This window comes from Aedes albopictus, chromosome 2 (assembly GCF_035046485.1).
Source record: "Aedes albopictus strain Foshan chromosome 2, AalbF5, whole genome shotgun sequence".
Taxonomy (NCBI): Eukaryota; Metazoa; Arthropoda; class Insecta; order Diptera; family Culicidae; genus Aedes; species Aedes albopictus.
In genome coordinates, this window is record NC_085137.1 from 216281117 (window position 1) to 216298430 (window position 17314).

Below are 17314 nucleotides of genomic sequence, written 5' to 3' on the forward strand. Positions count from 1 at the left end.
AAATACTAAAACATTTACACTCACAACAACACATCTACATAATAGTATACTCAAAAACACTTACACAATCTAAATCTTGTCGCATCACTCGCTTATAGTGAATCCCTAATCAGCCTGTTCAAAATATTCAACTCCATGACACCTACGGGGGCGCCGGTGAGTCGCTGGCCTTTCATAAAGTAGGTGTCATATCATCATATCCTTTCCTATCCTTGTAACGGAGAAGATGGGCGTGGCAGGCAATGGAAGTTTTATTGTCATTTTTACTTCAACTTCTGATTGGATAGCTGTTCCGTCCCAAATAGCAATTAGAATAGGTGTTAACACCTATAAGTTCGCTCAGTGTAGCATACCACTACTAACGAGACGTGCCGTTATGCAGTTGGCACACCTCATTGTTGTTGCCGACTTTATCGTTTAGAGATAGGTATGTAGAGAGAGAGAAAGAAAGTTGTGAACTAGTAGATGATAACAAACAAGAAATAGAAGAAATAATAGTAAATAAAGTAGGACAAACGGCCATAGCTGAAAATTTTGTAGCTTGAGTTCGATCCTTGTTGCAAATAAAAAGTAAAGTTTATACAGTTTAAATTGTTTGAAGTGCAGGAAAGTTGGTGGTAAAGTGCCGATAATCTGGGATCTGTTTTCGGATCAAAGTATAAGAGCTCATTGAGAGGTAATTATAACGATTTATTAAATCGAGTTTACTTTGCTATTCAAGATTCCCATTGGTGCAACTGCCATCCTATCCGTGTCGACGGCGACCTGAAAGGAGAAGAAAAAGTAAAAATAGGAGAAGTTTGTAAGGCGTAAGTAAATGAATGAATTGCAAATTGTAAATAAACTAATGGAAATTATGTAAACAGGAAAAGGAGAAAGTGGAAGTGAATTGTAGATTGTAGATCGCTCTACGGAAACGCTATTTGGTGTTCAAAGAAGGAGTAAGAAACCAATTATTGTAAGTAAACTATAGAGTAAATTAAGTGTATAAGTCTAATAAAGAATTTTTGTAGTTTGAGCTGCCACGAAACAGTGCTGCTTCGAAAACTGGTTCAAGTCCGAACATACTCAAAAATAATTGAACCTGATTCGGATCAACCGTTGAAGCACCATGGCCAATCCAAATGCGACAAATCTAGATTTTACGGAGACTCCGTGCGCGGCGTGCGATGACGTTTCTACTGAAAACGAAAAGATGATAGGCTGCGACGGATGCCAGCTGTGGTTCCACCTCCGCTGTGTAGGGGTTTCTGTCGAGGAAGCAGAGAAGAAGAAAAAGTGGTACTGCGCGGATGACAAATGCCAGCAAGCGAAGAAGAAGAGGAAGAATCCCGTAAAGAAGAACGGTGATGAATCGGATCGGTCCAGCGTCAAATCCGACGCGACGCTCACTCTGGAGCAAAAGCTAAAAGCGATGGAGGAGAGCCAGGTGCGAATGGAGCAGGAGCTGGACGCGGAAATTGTTTTGAAGCGGAAAGAAAAGGAGATCCAGCGATCGATTGAAAGGAAGCGGAGGGCGCTGGAAGAGCAAATGCGTGAAGAAGAAGAAGAGGAGGAGAAGCGGTGGCAGGAGGAAATTCTGCAGGAGCGCAAGCTACAATTGGACCGTATGCGGGCCCGCCAGCAATCATTCGAAGCAAGCATGAAGAATCTGGACGAAGAGATGTCCAAATTGAAGACCGCGGAGAAGAACAGCACGCAGCAAAGAGACGCTGGTGAAGGTGTGTCCGGAGTGAATCGGACGCCTTTGCGTAATCCGGAGATTGGGAAGCTGACGGAACACAATGTGAAGAAGCTGAAGAAAGTCGAATCCGAAGAAGAATCCGAAAACGAAAGCAATAGCGAGGATAGCTCGGAGGAGACCGATAGTGATGTCAGTAGCGAACCTGATATTCCGACATCGGTGAAAGGCAGAAAGACGGCCGCCAGCAAGGACAAGGCCAAGCTCGACAATTTGAGCCAGCACGGGCTGGGGCAGGCACGGTGTGGACCTACGAAAGCTCAACTGTCTGCAAGAAGCGGTATTAGCAAAAAGTTACCAGTATTCTCCGGCCAACCGGAAGAATGGCCGCTGTTCTACGGGACGTATACAGCATCAAATGAAGCTTGCGGATACACCGATGTGGAAAACCTGGTGCGATTGCAGGAATGCCTGAAGGGTCCTGCGCTGGAAATGGTTCGTGGTCAGTTGCTTCTTCCGAAGTCAGTACCGAAAGTTATTGTAAAACTACGTCAGCTGTACGGTAGACCCGAACAATTGCTGCAGAGTCATCTGGAGAAAGTGCGTCGCTTAGAACCGCCAAAGGCAGGGAAGCTTGCTAGCTTCATTCCTTTCGGCACGGCGGTCGAGCAACTATGCGAGCATCTGGAAGCGGCAGAACTTCAACAACACTTGGTGAATCCATTGCTGATACAAGATCTGGTGGATAAACTGCCAGATAACGACAAGCGCGAGTGGGTACGCTTCAAACGAGGCAAAAGGAAAGTGACACTCCGCACTTTCACCAACTTCCTCTCCGAAATTGTGTCGGAGGCGTGTGAAGCGAATGTGAGCTTCGACTGCAAACCGGTAAACAGGTCCACTGGCGAAGGACGTTCAGGAGCGAGCACTGGAAGGTCAAAGGGTGCGTTGTTCTACCACAGTGAAGGCGAGAATACGTCGACAAATCCGCCGTCGAGCGGGGCTGATCGAAGAAGCTTAAAACCGTGCAGGGTATGCCAACGGACAGATCATCGTCTACGTTACTGCCAGGACTTCAGGAATCTCACATATGCGGATCGAATGAAGGTGGTAGAGCATTGGAAGCTGTGTCATGTGTGCTTGAACGAGCATGGAACTGCACAGTGCAAGTTCAAGCTGCGGTGCAACGTAGGAGAATGTCGGCAATTGCATAACTCGCTGCTGCATCCGGCGAACGAAACGGTTGGAACAAGCGCTCATATCCGAACAAACAGCGTGATGATGTTTCGAATGATTCCAGTTCGTCTGCACTGCGGAGAAAAGTCTATTACCGTCCTAGCTTTCTTGGACGAAGGCGCGTCAGTGTCGCTCGTGGAGCGGAAACTCGCGGATCGATTGGGAGTAGTTGGCGTACACGAAAAGCTCACCATCCAGTGGACGGCCGATATAGAGCGGGTAGAGCGAGATTCCATGCGAACCAACGTATGGGTGTCTGCAATTGGAGGGGACGAGAAGATGCTGCTGACCACGGTCCACACGGTTAGCAAACTGATGCTACCAAAACAGTCGCTGAACTTCGAGGAGTTGGGTTTCCACCACAGCCACTTGCGAGGTTTACCCGTTTCATCCTATAATGGACGGCCGGAAATGCTCATCGGCCTGAATAATCTACAGTGCTTTGCTCCACTGGAGGCCAAAATCGGCACAGTCATGGAACCAATTGCAGTGCGTTGCCGTCTCGGATGGACAGTTTACGGACCGAGGCATACGTCTGCTCCAGCAATGGCTGCTGGGTATGTGAACGTTCACAACGGTTTCACGAACGAAGACCTACACGATATTCTAAAAAACCACTACGCAGTTGAAGAGTCGGTGGTTGCCGTGCAGTTAGAAACCGCGGAAGACAAACGGGCCCGCGAAATCCTGGAGCGCACGACCAAAAGGATCGGTGACAGTTTCGAGACAGGCCTGTTGTGGAAGGTAGACAACCCGTCATTCCCCGATAGCTATCCTATGGCGCTGCGCCGTCTCAAGCAGTTGGAGAAGAAGTTAGAACGGAACCCGGATTTGCAGCGCAACGTCAGCAAGCAGATCGTTGAATATCAGGAGAAAGGATATGCACATCTCGCCACTCCTGAGGAACTCGCCGCAGCAGAACCGGATAAGGTATGGTATCTTCCGCTAAACGTTGTCATAAATCCCAAAAAAACCCGGTAAGGTACGTCTTGTGTGGGACGCGGCGGCAGCCGTCCAAGGTGTATCTTTGAACGCCAAATTGTTGAAGGGGCCCGATATGCTGATTCCGCTAGTCACTGTTATATCAGGGTTCAGGGAGCATAGAATCGCAATTGGGGGAGATTTGCGTGAAATGTATCATCAAATCAAAATCGTAGCCGAAGATAAACAGTTCCAACGTTTCCTATTTCGAGACGATCCTAAAGAAGCACCACGCGTCTATGTTATGGACGTAGCAACATTCGGGTCTACAAGCTCTCCGTGTTCAGCGCAGTATGTCAAGAACTGCAATGCCGAGGAATACGCAGGAGAGTTTCCGGAAGCAGCAACTGCAATAATCAAGCGCCATTATGTAGATGATTATTTCGACAGTGTCGACACTACCCGGATAAAAAAATACCAATCATTACATGGGTAATATTATTAACATATGACTGGTTTTATTGTTTACAATAAAACACATAGTAGATATATTGTTACTTTTTACAATAGAAATCAAGCCCATATAGTTCGTACAATAAGTGAACATTTGCTTTATTAGTGACTAATTGATTCGATTGTTTTTCAATAGTTCTATAATAATTTAAAGTTACTATCAGTAAAAATTAATTTAGGATGTTTTTAAATAGTTGCAAAAGTGCGTGCAAAGTTCGCATGGACTTTTTATTAAAAAAAGTGTTTATTTCTCAATTACACTTAAAAACAATTCGTAACAAATAAATAACAATAAATATTATTGTTGCTTGGATCATGTTTGTATAATCAAATACAAAGTCACTTCACATATTTTTTTATAGTTTTATTTTTAAATTTGAGTACAGTAGATGTTTCGGTTATCGAATGTATTTCGCTAAAACTTCAATGACTGACAGACGTCAAGCCGTGTTGGCAGAGGAAGCTCTCAATGAATAACTGAGGAAGTACTTATAGAAAACTAGCTGAAGCAGGTTTAGCCAAGTGAGGATGTTACGACAAGAAAAAGATAAACAATCATTTTTCTAATGTTTTCCAATAAATTAAAGGAACCTAGTAAATAGTAAACTACCATTGATAACAATACAATTAGTTTAATGGGGCCAATTGAACCGATGTTAAAATAAACATGCAATAATATTTGTTGTTATGTAAACAGATTTCGCCTTTGAAAAACCAAAGAATTCATATTTCTCGGTAACCATTTTCTCCAGCATTTACAGATACTAATGGCCACATGAATTGTGAACGATTTATGGTATGGATCATACGACCTGAGGTCTGACTTGTGATATTTGGCAGTTATTTGAAAAGATTGAAGATAGATCTTATCAACAGCTGCCAAGCAATACTTACCAGACAGACATCAGAGTGTTTGATTCTTATCATAAAATGTGCATATCATTCTGGCGGCCGTTAGTGCTCGTAAATGCTGGATATAAATGTTAGCGAGAAATATAAATTCTATGGATTTTCAAAAGCAAAAACTGCTTACAAATAACAACAAATATTATTGTATTTTTATTGTAACAACGATTCATTTGACGCCATTCAATTAATTGTATTTGTATTGTAAAAACAATGAAAAAACATTAAGATATATTGTTTTCTTTTGAAAATTGTCCCAAAAATGTCTCATAAAAATACAATACATTCTATTGTTTTTCGCGAAAAAGTGTATGAAAATTTTCTCAAAATTTTATGGTTAAGATACATAACGACCACCATTTTTTATTGTAAAAGTGCCATTTACCATTCGCCGAATGGTATAGAACATAAGGGGTGATGGTGAGTGTGCTGTGCAAATTACAATACGTTTAATGGTTAATATTTTTCGATATAATGGTGTTGTAACAATAAACTTTATCGTATTTTTATGATATTTTTTATCAGGGTATTGAAGAAGCAATCAGCCGCGCAACAGAAGTGAAGTTTGTACACCAAAGGGGAGGTTTCGAGATCAGAAACTGGGTTTCCAACTCAACAGAAGTGCTCAACGGCCTAGGTGAACAAAAACCGGTTTCGGCAGTTCATTTCACCGAAGATAAAGCAAATTTGAAAGAACGAGTACTCGGGATGATTTGGGATCCAGTTAGCGACGAATTTTCCTTTTCCACGAAGCATCGAGAACAGCATCAACTGTATTTCAACTGTGAAAAACGACCAACGAAGTGGGCAGTGTTGAGCTGCGTTATGGGATTCTTCGATCCTTTGGGTTTGTTGGCTCCGTTCACGATTCAAGGGAAAATCATCGTGCAGCATTTGTGGCGCAGTGGCTGCGAATGGGACCAGGATATCGACAACGATTGCTGGGAATTGTGGAGACGATGGACTGATCTGCTACCAGAGGTTGAAGAAATCCGCATACCACGGTGCTATCTTGGTAGCTACTCGGCGGCAGAAATTGAATCTGTCGAAGCGCACATCTTTACTGATGCTAGCGAAAACGCGTACGGTTGTGTTGCATTTTTAAGAGTCATCGTCGCAGGACTTGTCCGATGTACAGTTGCCATGTCTCGTTCAAAGGTAGCCCCCCTTAAGCGACAATCAATCCCGCGACTGGAACTCATGGCAGCTGTCCTTGGAGCCAGAATGAGCCGGACCATAATGCTTTCGCATTCGCTGAAAATCAACCGTTGCGTGCTGTGGACAGATTCACGGACAGTTTGTAGCTGGATTCGGTCGGACCAACACCAGTTTAAACAATTTGTGGCGTTTAGAATCGGAGAAATTCTTGAGCTGACACGATCGACGGATTGGCGATGGGTACCGACTAAGCAGAACGTCGCGGACGTCCTTACAAAATGGCATCGAGGCACACTGAGCAGTAACGGAGAATGGTTCAGAGGTCCATCGTTTCTCTATCAACCGGAAAACGAATGGCCAACTCTCGACGAATGGCCAGCTATTGAACCGACAAATGAGGAAGTTAGGAGATTCGTGTCCTTTCATCATGGAGTGGTCGATGTCGATCGGTGTTCTCGGTGGACAAAGCTTCAAAGAGTGACAGCGTACGTGATCAGGTTCATCAACAACTGCAGGCGAAAAGGAGCTGGGCAGTTAATACTGACGATAAAGGCGACCGCGACTCAACTAGAAAAGATCCCAAGTAACAATTATTGTTTGAATAAATGTTTCTTAGAGCTGTGTTATTAAACTGCATGTTTATTAAAATTTGATTTAACTGAGTAGAAAACATTGTTCAACTCTTGTTCGCCCAGAAATGGAGAATCTATTCAACTATAGTTGTACAAATAAAAGCGTGTAAACGTTTATACAATGTATTTGTTCAAATTGTCAAAGCTTTGACAGCATTAAGAGAAGCTTCTACAATTGTTATTAAGCATTTAAAACAACAATCAGTTATTGATAATTTAAGAAGTGTTTGTTCAACGTTTTATAAACAGAGGCTTGTAGCGCATCGTTGTTTAATTGTCGAAGAGAAGTGGTATGAGGAATTGAAATTAGATGTCGTTGACATGTACAATAGCAAGCATTATTCAACCATAGCTCCACTTCAGTTCCACCTTTGTAACCACATAAAGTGAGTAAACAATATGTTTCCAGTTGTACAAAAGCGGGAAGTAATGTTTCTTAAACATTTGTTCTATGTACTTTACATTATGATTTTTAAATATATTTTTAAAAAAAGGTAGTTTCCACTATCATATTATATTTTATCAAGTTTTTTATGCCTTTATTTATTTTTACCAAGCATATACATATTTTTAATAACTTATAATTAATTTTCAATTGTTTGTTATGAATGCGTCGCTAAGGCTTGATCCTAGAACCCTTTGATTTACAGCTGTCAGCATCTGCATTGTTGTCCGTCCCGTCCACACTGCTCCATCCTAGCTTGTAATTTCCACCTCGTCAAAAGTTGTATTTTAATGATTGCTATAAAATGGAACACTTTTCATAGCATGCATTATTTAAATGTTGCTTTAGCATTCTTATTCAACTAGTCCACGGTAAGCCTAATTAAAATTTAATAGCAGTTGAACAATCATTTCTCAGACAACTGGTAGCACTGCTCTTTGAAACTTGCTTCCAGTGTCAAACCAAAACAATAACAATCTTCGATCGGTGCCATCGGTGCAGCATTTGCAGTACGCTCTAGTGATTTATTTTTAACAAAATGGGAAAAGGTGAGTAGTTCGATATTCTAGACGCGATTACAAATTTGTAGAATGTTTCTCTTGCAGATTACTTCGTCGTAGTGCAAACAATCGAGGCCGGAAAACCTGTTGTTACAGTGGTGCCACACAAATGGGTGAGTGGAAATTCACTTTTCTGGCCTAGCAAGCAGGCAAACGAATTACGCCAAAATGCCGCATCATCACCAGCGTCGTCGTGGACAAAGATGCCGTGCTCAGTGAAGCGGAAGTATATTCCGACTTTTAAGGGCGCCGAGCAAGAAGCTGACGAACTATCGGGCCAATCTACCGACGCTTCTGACTTCGCACCCAAGCGAAAGAAAAAGTTGAAGAAGGGTTCAACTACCAAGGAACTGGATTTGAACCACCTACTAACGGATCAAGGTAAGTAAATTCGTTTTCAGACTCAATAGCTTTAAATCTAACTCTACTTTCTTTCATAACCAGCGGCGGAAGCAAATCCCACTGTCCTGCAGCCGCGCGACCGTGATGATGTTATGGAGATTACTCCAGCAGAAAAGCAAGCGCCCCCGGTGAACCAACCAGTGAGTGAGATTGAAAACATATGTTGCCAGCCGGAATCTTTGCTCCCGGAAGGCTACGTCGTAAACATACAACAGGTCGATATTTCTCACTATTCATTTTAAGTTTTCGATGATATGTGCCACTTTTCTTGTACTTTTTAAATGAAATATCCATGTTGATGTGAGGCTTCAACTCATTAATGTTGTTTGTTTGACGGTGGCTACTCAGTTTTATGTTTATAAGTTTTTATTTGCTGCTTGATGTAATCATAATTCAATATTGTTGAATAAATACATATAACGACGTTTGTTAGAATTATTTACTGAGATAAACAAGCTAGGCGAATATTTGCCGGTTTATTCTGCTATTGCAAATTTAATCAACGTTGTGGCTATAAAAGTTAATTAATGTTCTGCAAGTACATTTCTTAAGCTAGTTTGTTAAGCTATGATATTGCTGCCGTATAAAATACTTATACGAATTTTGTACAACTTTACTTCAACGGGCTTAGCAAAACATGGCACACATTGAATAATCGCTTCTAAATTGACAGTTCTCACTTTTCTTAGGCTATTTATTAAAAGAATAGTAAGCAATCAAACCTGTTTGGTTTAACAACTTTTTTTAAACTCTTCTTCGATATGTTATACAACTAGCAGTAAGTAGTGGAACTAAAGCGAGGGTCTGATTGTAAAGAACATTTAATCGCTCTGTTATACAGCTATCATTGTTGTTAGACTTCCAGCGCTTTTATTAAATGATTATTCAACAAATATGCTTATTTGCGGCTGCCAATTGTTTCTTGGGATCCTTGCTGAAGTGCGGTCAGTACAACGTCCGCTAGAAAAAGAGGATTTTCGCAGAGCTGAAATAATACTATGGAAGCAGGCACAGCAGGATGAATTCTAAGATGAAGTAAGCATTTTAACTAACAATCTTGAGAAGAAATCTGGAGAGCATCTTGAAGTAGTAAAAAAGACAAGCTGTCTCTACAAACTAACACCGTTGCTGGATGAAGATGGTGTGATTCGGATGGGCGGTAGAATGGAGATGTCGAACGAGCTGCCATTCGACAAGAAGTTTCCGGTAATTCTGCCGCGGAAACATGCAATCACAAAAAAGTTGATCCAGTTTTATCACGAAAAGTTCGGCCATGCTAATCGTGAAACTGCCACGAAACAGTGTTGCTTCGAAAACTGGTTCAAGTCCGAACAATAGGAATATCAAAGTTTTAACATAACAATCTTCAATATGTAATCTTCGAATCACTCTGTTACCATGCAACGCAACGCAATATTAATATGTATTTGGTTTTGTATGCAAAGTATGTGCAACTATTACCCGTAATTTCAGGCAAATTAGCATATGGAGAGTATAGAGCTTGCTGGCGTTTATTCACCTTTCTCTTTCAAACATGCGTGTGGAATAGGATTTGTTGTCATCAGGAAAAATTTCCCGATGAAAACAAATCCTATCCCGCCTGCATGCTTGAAAGAGAGAGGTGAATAAACGTCAGCAAGCTCTATGTGCTGCAAATTGTAGTATGAGTCACAGGAGTATGGTGCTTCTTCAAATGTATGAATCGCACTAATATTATGAATGAATTTTGACAGGAGATAGCGTCCAATAACCCGTAAAAACCAACAGGCCATTTGAATAAAGCTGAGTAAATACTCTTTACTCAGATCTCTGTGAAGATTCACAGAGATTTGTTCCACGGCTTCACAGAGATTTAGTAAAGAGTATTTACTCAACTTTATTCATATGCCCTAATATCATCATCAACACTGTTGTCACTTCGTAAAATGGCTCATACGTTGATTATGGTCTTGTAAATAAACCATTATTTATTTTGTCAAGAGCTAACTTGTTTTGAACCCTATTTATTTTTTCAGCCGCCCTAATCACGATTCGCTCCGGACCTGTGTTTTTGAACGCACTCATCGCCCGTATCAGCTCATCGCACGCACACATGCACATTTGAACTGTCATCGTTTGTTCTGTTTTGCACCCGCAGTTTCTCGTTCCTTTTTTCACAACACACAAAATGTGCTCGCGGTCGTGCTCGTCCAGTTAAAATTTACGCATTACGCCGGTTTTCGGACAGTGAAATTCGTCCAAAGTGCTCCCAAAATGTATCGAATGCTTAGCCTAAGAAGCCTTTCTAGAAATAAGAACAAACTGCTGGCCAACAAGACCAGTGTGGTACGACTCAATCCGGAACTGATCTGCTTCCAGAAGTTTTCCTCTTTATGTAACCAGCCGCATCTGCTGCTGGGTGGAGGAGGGTTGGCATCCGAGGAAATTACCCTGCTCAGGAATGGTAAGTTCGAGGTGGGATAGTGATTGCTGGAGATTCGGGGTCATTTCCCTTATTGGTTGGGAGGAGGCTTGATCATGGATAGGAATCCGAGGATATTGCGTATTAAATCCTGGGCGTCAGGGCCATTCTGTTAGGTTATGTTATGTTATGCAATCAAAACAAACCGATACGAATGTGAGACAAACTGTTTGTAAACAATTTTTGGTTTGGGTGCTGGTGCTAGTAGTGGAAGGTAGTGAATTCTTACTGCGAATCCTTTAGGAGTTCTGGGATTTCTCCAGGAATTCCTTCTGAGATTTCAATAGGAATTCTTTCTGGAATTTCTACAAAAAAAACATTCCTTTTTATTATCCTTCCGGAATTCACCTGGAATTCATTTTTATATCCTTCCGGAATTCACCTAGATTTTTTTTTCTACTGGGATGCCTCCACAAATTCTTTCCGGGATCCCTCCAGAAATTCCTTCGGAGATTCCTCCAAAAATATCGTCAGGATTCATTCTGGGATTCCTTCAGGTACTCCTGGGATTCCCTAGGAATTCCCTCTGAAACTCTAGCATGAATTATTATTACCAAATATCCTTCAGGAATACGTACTACGATTTTCAGAGTTCCCCAGAAATTTCTGCAGGAATTTCTTCCGGGATTTCACCTAAAATTTCTACTGGGATTTCTTCTCGGGATTCCTCCGGGGATTACTCCAAGAATTCCTTCGGGGATTCATTCAGGAATTTTAACGGGAATTCTACCATAATTTTCTTTGGAGATTCGTCATGGAATTCCTCCGGGGACGTCTCCAGGAATTCCTCCGGAGATTCCTTCAGAAATTCCTACGGGGATTCCTCCAGGAGTTTCTCCGGGAATTCCTCCAGGAGTTCCTCCGGAGATTCCTCCGGGAGTCCCTCCGGGGGTTCCTCCAGGAATTTCTCCGGATATTTCTCCAGGAATTTCTCCGGGGATGCCTCCAGGTATACCTCCCGATAATCCTCGAGAAATTCCTCCGGGGAATCCTACAGCATTTTCTCCTTGGAATCCTCAAGAAACGCTTTGCCTCCAGGAACTTTTCCGGGGATTCCTTCAGGAATCCCTCCGGAGATTGATCTAAAAATTGCTGCGGGTATTTCTCTTGGGATTCCTCCAGGAATTTATCCGGAGATTCCTGTAGCTATTCCTCCTGGGATTCCTCAAGGAACTCCTCTGGAAATTGCTTCAGAAATTCCTTCTAAAATATTTCTACAATTCTTTTGCGATTCTTCCGTTAATTTCTTCTGGCATTCCTGCAAGAGTTCGTACAGGAATTCCTCTGGAAATTTATCCAGCAATTCCTCCGGTTATTCTTTCGGACATTATTGCAGGAAATTCTCCGGGATTGCCCAAGAATTTATCCGGAGATTAATCCGGAAGTTCCTCCGGGAATTTCATTTAAAATTTCTGCGGATATTTCTCCTAGAATTCGTTCGAAGATTCCCTTAGAAATTCATTAGAGTGTAAATTCAGACAGTGTCTCTTTTGAAATTCATAGGTACATACATAGTAGAACTGCAATGAGGGAAGAATTCCTACAACAGGAAGTTCCTTGAAGGTTGTTTGAAAAAAAAATCTGAAAGAATGGATGGCGATTCGTGTAGGATTTTCTGGGAGTCGTCCAAGAAATTACGTAATAAAATTTATGAAAAAGTTTGCGGTGGATTTTCTACACCTATTCCTCTGATTAGGAAATTTCAGCTTGATGATCTGTCATTATGAAAGCAACATTTCTGAATGAATTCATGAAGAAACAAAATGTACGTAACAACACAAAATAATAAATATTAACAGAGTTTTCTACTTTGTTTTCTTTTTGTAGATGTTTCCTCAATCAAATTTGACATTATCAAACGTGTTCACTCGACAACACCGACGCCTGAAATGCTTGAACTCACAAGCAAAAAGAAACGAAAGAAAACTACCAAAACATTCACTGAACTTTTAAAAGGTAAAGTAAAACGGTAACAACACCCTATTAAACTATGTTTGTAAGCTATAATGACTCTTGATTCTAGTGACGGGCACTTCAACAAAGCAAACCAAAGCATCAATCCAACAGCTGAAAGCCCAAAAGCTTTCAGATTTCATCAACAATCAAATCGCTCAGGAAAATTTCAAATCCGTCGAAAACTCGAACAAATCCAGTACCCAAAATTCGCCAGACATATCCAAGTGGAACTTTGAGGAAACTCCAGTGATCTACATCGGCAAAGATATGAAAGAAATGGAGTTATCCAACGCAACGTTGGCGGAAATTTTGGAAAGCTATCGGACACTCAAAGAACAGCACGAAAGACGACAGACTGGTGAAGCGGCCATCGTGGAAGATGTCATTGAAGAGGAATTTCTGGATCATCATGAGGCCTCCGTGGAAGAAGAAATTCTGGATATTCCCCAGAAAAAGAAACGCAAATCAAAGAAAGGCAAAGAGCTTCAAGAGAAGGGTAAAAAGTTTTCATCAAAGTATTACAAAAGTTCCGAATTGGAGCTGTTGGCACGTAGCAAAAGCTTTCACGTAACTTTGCATGCATATTTGGACATTTGCCTCTCCAGCGGAATGATCAATCGTGCCTATGCAACGGTGCTGAATTACAGACACAAAAGCAAGCGAAAAGTAGCAGATGTCGAAATCTACAACATTCTGATGCATGGGTATGCTGAGAAGGCAAACATCCTCAAACTCAAGGACATTATGAAAATCCTGAAGGAGGACAATATCGAACCGAATGCCCAAACATATGCTGCCATATTTGAGTGCCTTGGTAGGATGGAAACCAATGAAGATGTCAAGGAAGAAGCGTTAGCCTACCTCAAAGAAGCTGAAGCCAAAGGATACACCATGGACGCGGTGTTGGATCGAAGCAAATTCGTTCGCGATCAGCGTGAAACCGTACAGAGTTTGTTCGATGAGTTAACCCCTGGCTTCAAACCAAACTACACAGTTCCACCCTTTCTGTACAACAATCACCTGCTGAACACGCTCAACGAAAACGTAAGACCCATCGGTACAAATCTTAATACCGAAGGGGACGGCAATGTAATCGGTTCGGAAATAATGAACCCTAAGGCGGGATTCACACGGGATCAACTAGAGGAGTTTAGCAAGGCTCAAGTGGAACTGGAGTTGAAAGGGCACCTGACGGTGAAGAGCATCCAGAAATTCCCGGAGGCCAATAGTACCGTCAAGCAATACGTAAGTAGGAATGTTTACAACAGTTGGGTTGACAGATTTTTGTTTTTATTTTAATTCTTGGATTGTGCCAAGTCTTCCCAAATATTCCATTACCTGAAATGTCTATTCGCGAAACCCAAAAAACTAAAAATTGCCTAGATCTTATAGGGTATTGGTTCCCTTATTAAGCATGTGGCTCCCATTTTCATCCTACGAAAAACAAAGGATTGAAGCGCTGTTTGTTTCGTTTCTTATTTTTGTATTTTTTAACAACAAAGACGGGATTAATCGGAGACGTAAGCGCTTGTTTTCGAATAGGATGAATTTGGGAGCGTGAGATTACTCATGGCACTCATACCCTATTCACAAACACCAAACGCACTCCAGTCGCCTTCCTTCAACGTCCATGTTTCGTGACATTTTCAAGACGCTTTTTCACTTCACTCACGGGTAGCATAATTATTGCACGTCATTTGAGTTCCAAGCTACACAAATTCTTCCAGTACCTACTTAGGCTACTTCAACCAGCTCTTGCGATTTCCGTTCCAAAAAGGCATGAATTTGCCTTCCACGACTCGACGATCAATTCCGATGATACAGATATCGTTCGCAAAATTTAGAAGCATGTGCTACCGTGTGATAATGATACCGCTTATTTCCAAGTCAGCTCTCCTGATGACACCTTCAAGACTCAAGAGCAATATTGAACAAAAGTTCGACAGTGCATCACCCTGCTATATTTTCCATATAAGGTAGAAAGTTCATCCGTAATCCGTAGGTACACTTGATTCCGATCCATGAAGCGTCACTCGAATCAGTCCAATCAGTTCCGTCAGAAAACCATGTGTTTGTGCAAAAATGGACTCTATGTTGTGTTGTTTTTTTAGGTAATAAATAAAGAACACCGAATTACTACCATCCTGTCATGACGAAGGTAAATCAACTTTTGTCTTTATTGATCTCATAGTACGGTATAAATACCACGAGTGAAACTACCGGGGGTGCCAGGCACCAGAGCCGTAGCGTGGTCCCATGGCGCCCTTGGCAAGCATTCAGATTAGCGCCCCACGACAATTGGCTTCTTTAGCGGTGTTGAGATGACTCCGGAATCTGCATGTCAAACTGAGCCGAAATCCAAATTTTCACGAATTTTGGTGCCCGGGAACCTATTTAAAAATCAGTTCGAAGTTTGTATGGGCTCGATTTGTCGAATCACCCCTCGTTGCATTTTGTAAGGGGCGGAGCTGTCAAGCAGTTCCCCAGCTGTCAAAAGGTGATTTCAAAAAATGTCTGAAATTGATAAAATTCTAAAAATCTAAAAAAAACATAGTGGCTCAGAAAAATGTGCTCTTTCTTTAAAAGTTTGATTTTGGTGTTTCGAAGAAACAGATTTTCCCCGATTTTTTCTTTTTTCTTAAAGTATTTTTCAGTTGTGTATTTTGTTAGGAGTTTGAAATGACCTTTTTAATTGTTATTCAAATTTAAATTTGCTTTACCAAATAAATTTACCAATGGCTTCCTCTGAAGTTCAATCAAAATATTTCCCAGAAAAAAGTGAATTTTCAGTAATCATTAGACGCACCATGGACATGGAAGAATGCCGGGAAAAATTCCTGTAGAACTCTCTTTATAAGCTTTTTGTTGGAATCTCCAGAAGAATTCCTGCTGGAATCACTGAATGAACTTCTGAAACTCTGGAGGAGTTCCTGCAGGAATATTTGAAGGAATACCTGATGAAAACCCGGGAAACATTTCAGCAAGAATATTCAATTCCTGGAAATCCTAAAACAGCCTGTGAAAAATTGCCTGTAAGAAGTTGTGGAGACCCACTGGAAATATTTTTGAAAGAATTTTTGAAGTAATTCCTGAAAAAAACTTAAGGATTCTCTGGAGGATATTCTAAAAATCTCCTGAAGGTTTTACGAAGAAATCCCTGGAGGAAGTTCTGAAGAAATTCATGTAAGGCTTTCAAAAAAAAAAACCTTTGGAGAAATTGTGGATGAAATCAATGGCGGATTTTTTAACGGAATACCTGGGGAAATTTATGAAAAAAAAATCCAAGTTCATGATTTTCTGGAAGAGTTTATGGGAAAACTCATGGTTTTATAGAGGGACTCCAGCAGAAATTTATGGAGAAATCTTTAGTGAACATGGAATAATTTTGGAAGAAATCAATGGTAAATTGTCTAAGCGATATGAGAGATTTCTTTTCAGAGGCATTTCTGTAAAAATCCTGGGTGAGATTTCTAAAGGAATCTCTAAAGGATTTTCTATAGGAAAAAATGTGAAATAGAAGTATGGAGAAATAGAAGCTTAAGCCCCCAGAAAATTTATAGAATCTGTGGAGAAATTTCTAAAGGTATCTTGAAAGAAATTTCCAAATTTATCCACGAAAGATTATTTGAAAGAATTTTTTAAAGGAAACTATGGAAGTTTATCAAAATCCTTAGAAAAATATTAGAAGAAACCTTTAACCAATTTCTGAATAAATTACTAGATTACTTCTGAATGTCTCCCTAGAGGAGTTTCTATAGGTATCTATCGAAAAATTTCGAGAGAAATCTTCAGAAGAATTTTTGATTTTTTGTTTTGAGTTATGTGAGAATTTCTGGAGGAATTGTTTGAGAATTTTTGAAAGAAATCCCTAGAAGAATTTCTGAAAGAATTTTTGAAAGATTTTCTGAAGGAAACCTAGCAAGAATATGCGAAGAAATACTCAAAATCTATAAAATAAAATATCGTCATTCTATTTTCTTGTAGTCTTAGGCCTTTTCGGCGCCCATCTGAGGCTGGCACCCTTAGCGGGGGCCAACCTGGCCAACCGCACGCTACGGCTCTGCCAGGCACCCCCTAGAATTTCAATGCATTGCTGTGAGATATGGGGGCGATGAATAATGAATGGATGAACTACTTGTTCGTAGTGCTGAAAAAATCCGCTGTTTCGCCAATGATAAATACATGTACAAATATGACAATAATGGCATCTATTTCGCTTTATTTCTATTATTTTTCGATAAGTTTGCCCAAACACCGTGTTCTACCTTTATCTTCCATAAATCGCTTTTTCTCAACCTGGAATCGAACCAGGGATGTCGAGATCGTAGAACGCATGCTTTACTTACGCACCCATTGACGCTACGAAAGTTGGGATGGTTGGAGTGCAACAATATGTTTGTTTTTTTCGGGATCAACGTTTCATAAGATATTTTATGATTTTCA

At 40.9% G+C, this 17314-nt stretch overlaps 3 protein-coding genes across 5 annotated transcripts in view; all 3 read left to right on the forward strand.

Moving 5' to 3' along the window:
• The first annotated feature begins 314 nt into the window (after positions 1 to 314).
• Positions 315 to 4293, forward strand: LOC115264963 (uncharacterized). Of its 3 annotated transcripts, none has more exons than XM_062851119.1 (3): positions 315 to 427; positions 722 to 809; positions 867 to 4293. In XM_062851119.1, the coding sequence occupies exon 3, from the start codon at positions 1112 to 1114 to the stop codon at positions 3896 to 3898; it is 2787 nt and encodes a 928-aa protein (XP_062707103.1). In that variant the 5' UTR covers positions 315 to 427; positions 722 to 809; positions 867 to 1111; the 3' UTR covers positions 3899 to 4293. The 3 variants fall into 3 exon arrangements, with proteins under 3 accessions (XP_062707103.1, XP_062707102.1, XP_062707101.1); XM_062851118.1 differs by having other exon boundaries at positions 324 to 656; XM_062851117.1 differs by having other exon boundaries at positions 324 to 656; positions 722 to 4293.
• Positions 4294 to 6991: 2698 nt separating this feature from the next.
• On the forward strand, positions 6992 to 8696 carry LOC109397317 (uncharacterized). Its single transcript, XM_062847963.1, has 3 exons — positions 6992 to 8040; positions 8098 to 8433; positions 8497 to 8696. The coding sequence occupies exons 1-3, from the start codon at positions 8031 to 8033 to the stop codon at positions 8694 to 8696; spliced, it is 546 nt and encodes a 181-aa protein (XP_062703947.1). The 5' UTR covers positions 6992 to 8030.
• A 1783-nt stretch (positions 8697 to 10479) lies between these two features.
• The window catches only part of LOC109420179 (DNA-directed RNA polymerase, mitochondrial), a 37730-nt gene continuing 30895 nt past the window's right edge, over positions 10480 to 17314 (forward strand). The window contains exons 1-3 of the mRNA XM_062851120.1: positions 10480 to 10897; positions 12743 to 12871; positions 12939 to 14116. Coding sequence (XP_062707104.1) covers positions 10708 to 10897; positions 12743 to 12871; positions 12939 to 14116 — 1497 coding nt within the window. The 5' untranslated portion in view covers positions 10480 to 10707. The remainder of the gene's footprint in view (positions 10898 to 12742; positions 12872 to 12938; positions 14117 to 17314) is intronic.

What these genes read in the sequence shown, in the direction of transcription:
- LOC115264963 (XM_062851119.1), top strand. Translation starts at nt 1,112, where the DNA reads ATGGCCAATCCAAATGCGACAAATCTAGATTTTACGGAGACTCCGTGC.
- LOC109397317 (XM_062847963.1), top strand. An exon ending in CCACCTACTAACGGATCAAG is followed by an intron (nt 8,434 to 8,496) that starts GTAAGTAAATTC and finishes TTTCATAACCAG; the next exon opens with CGGCGGAAGCAAATCCCACT.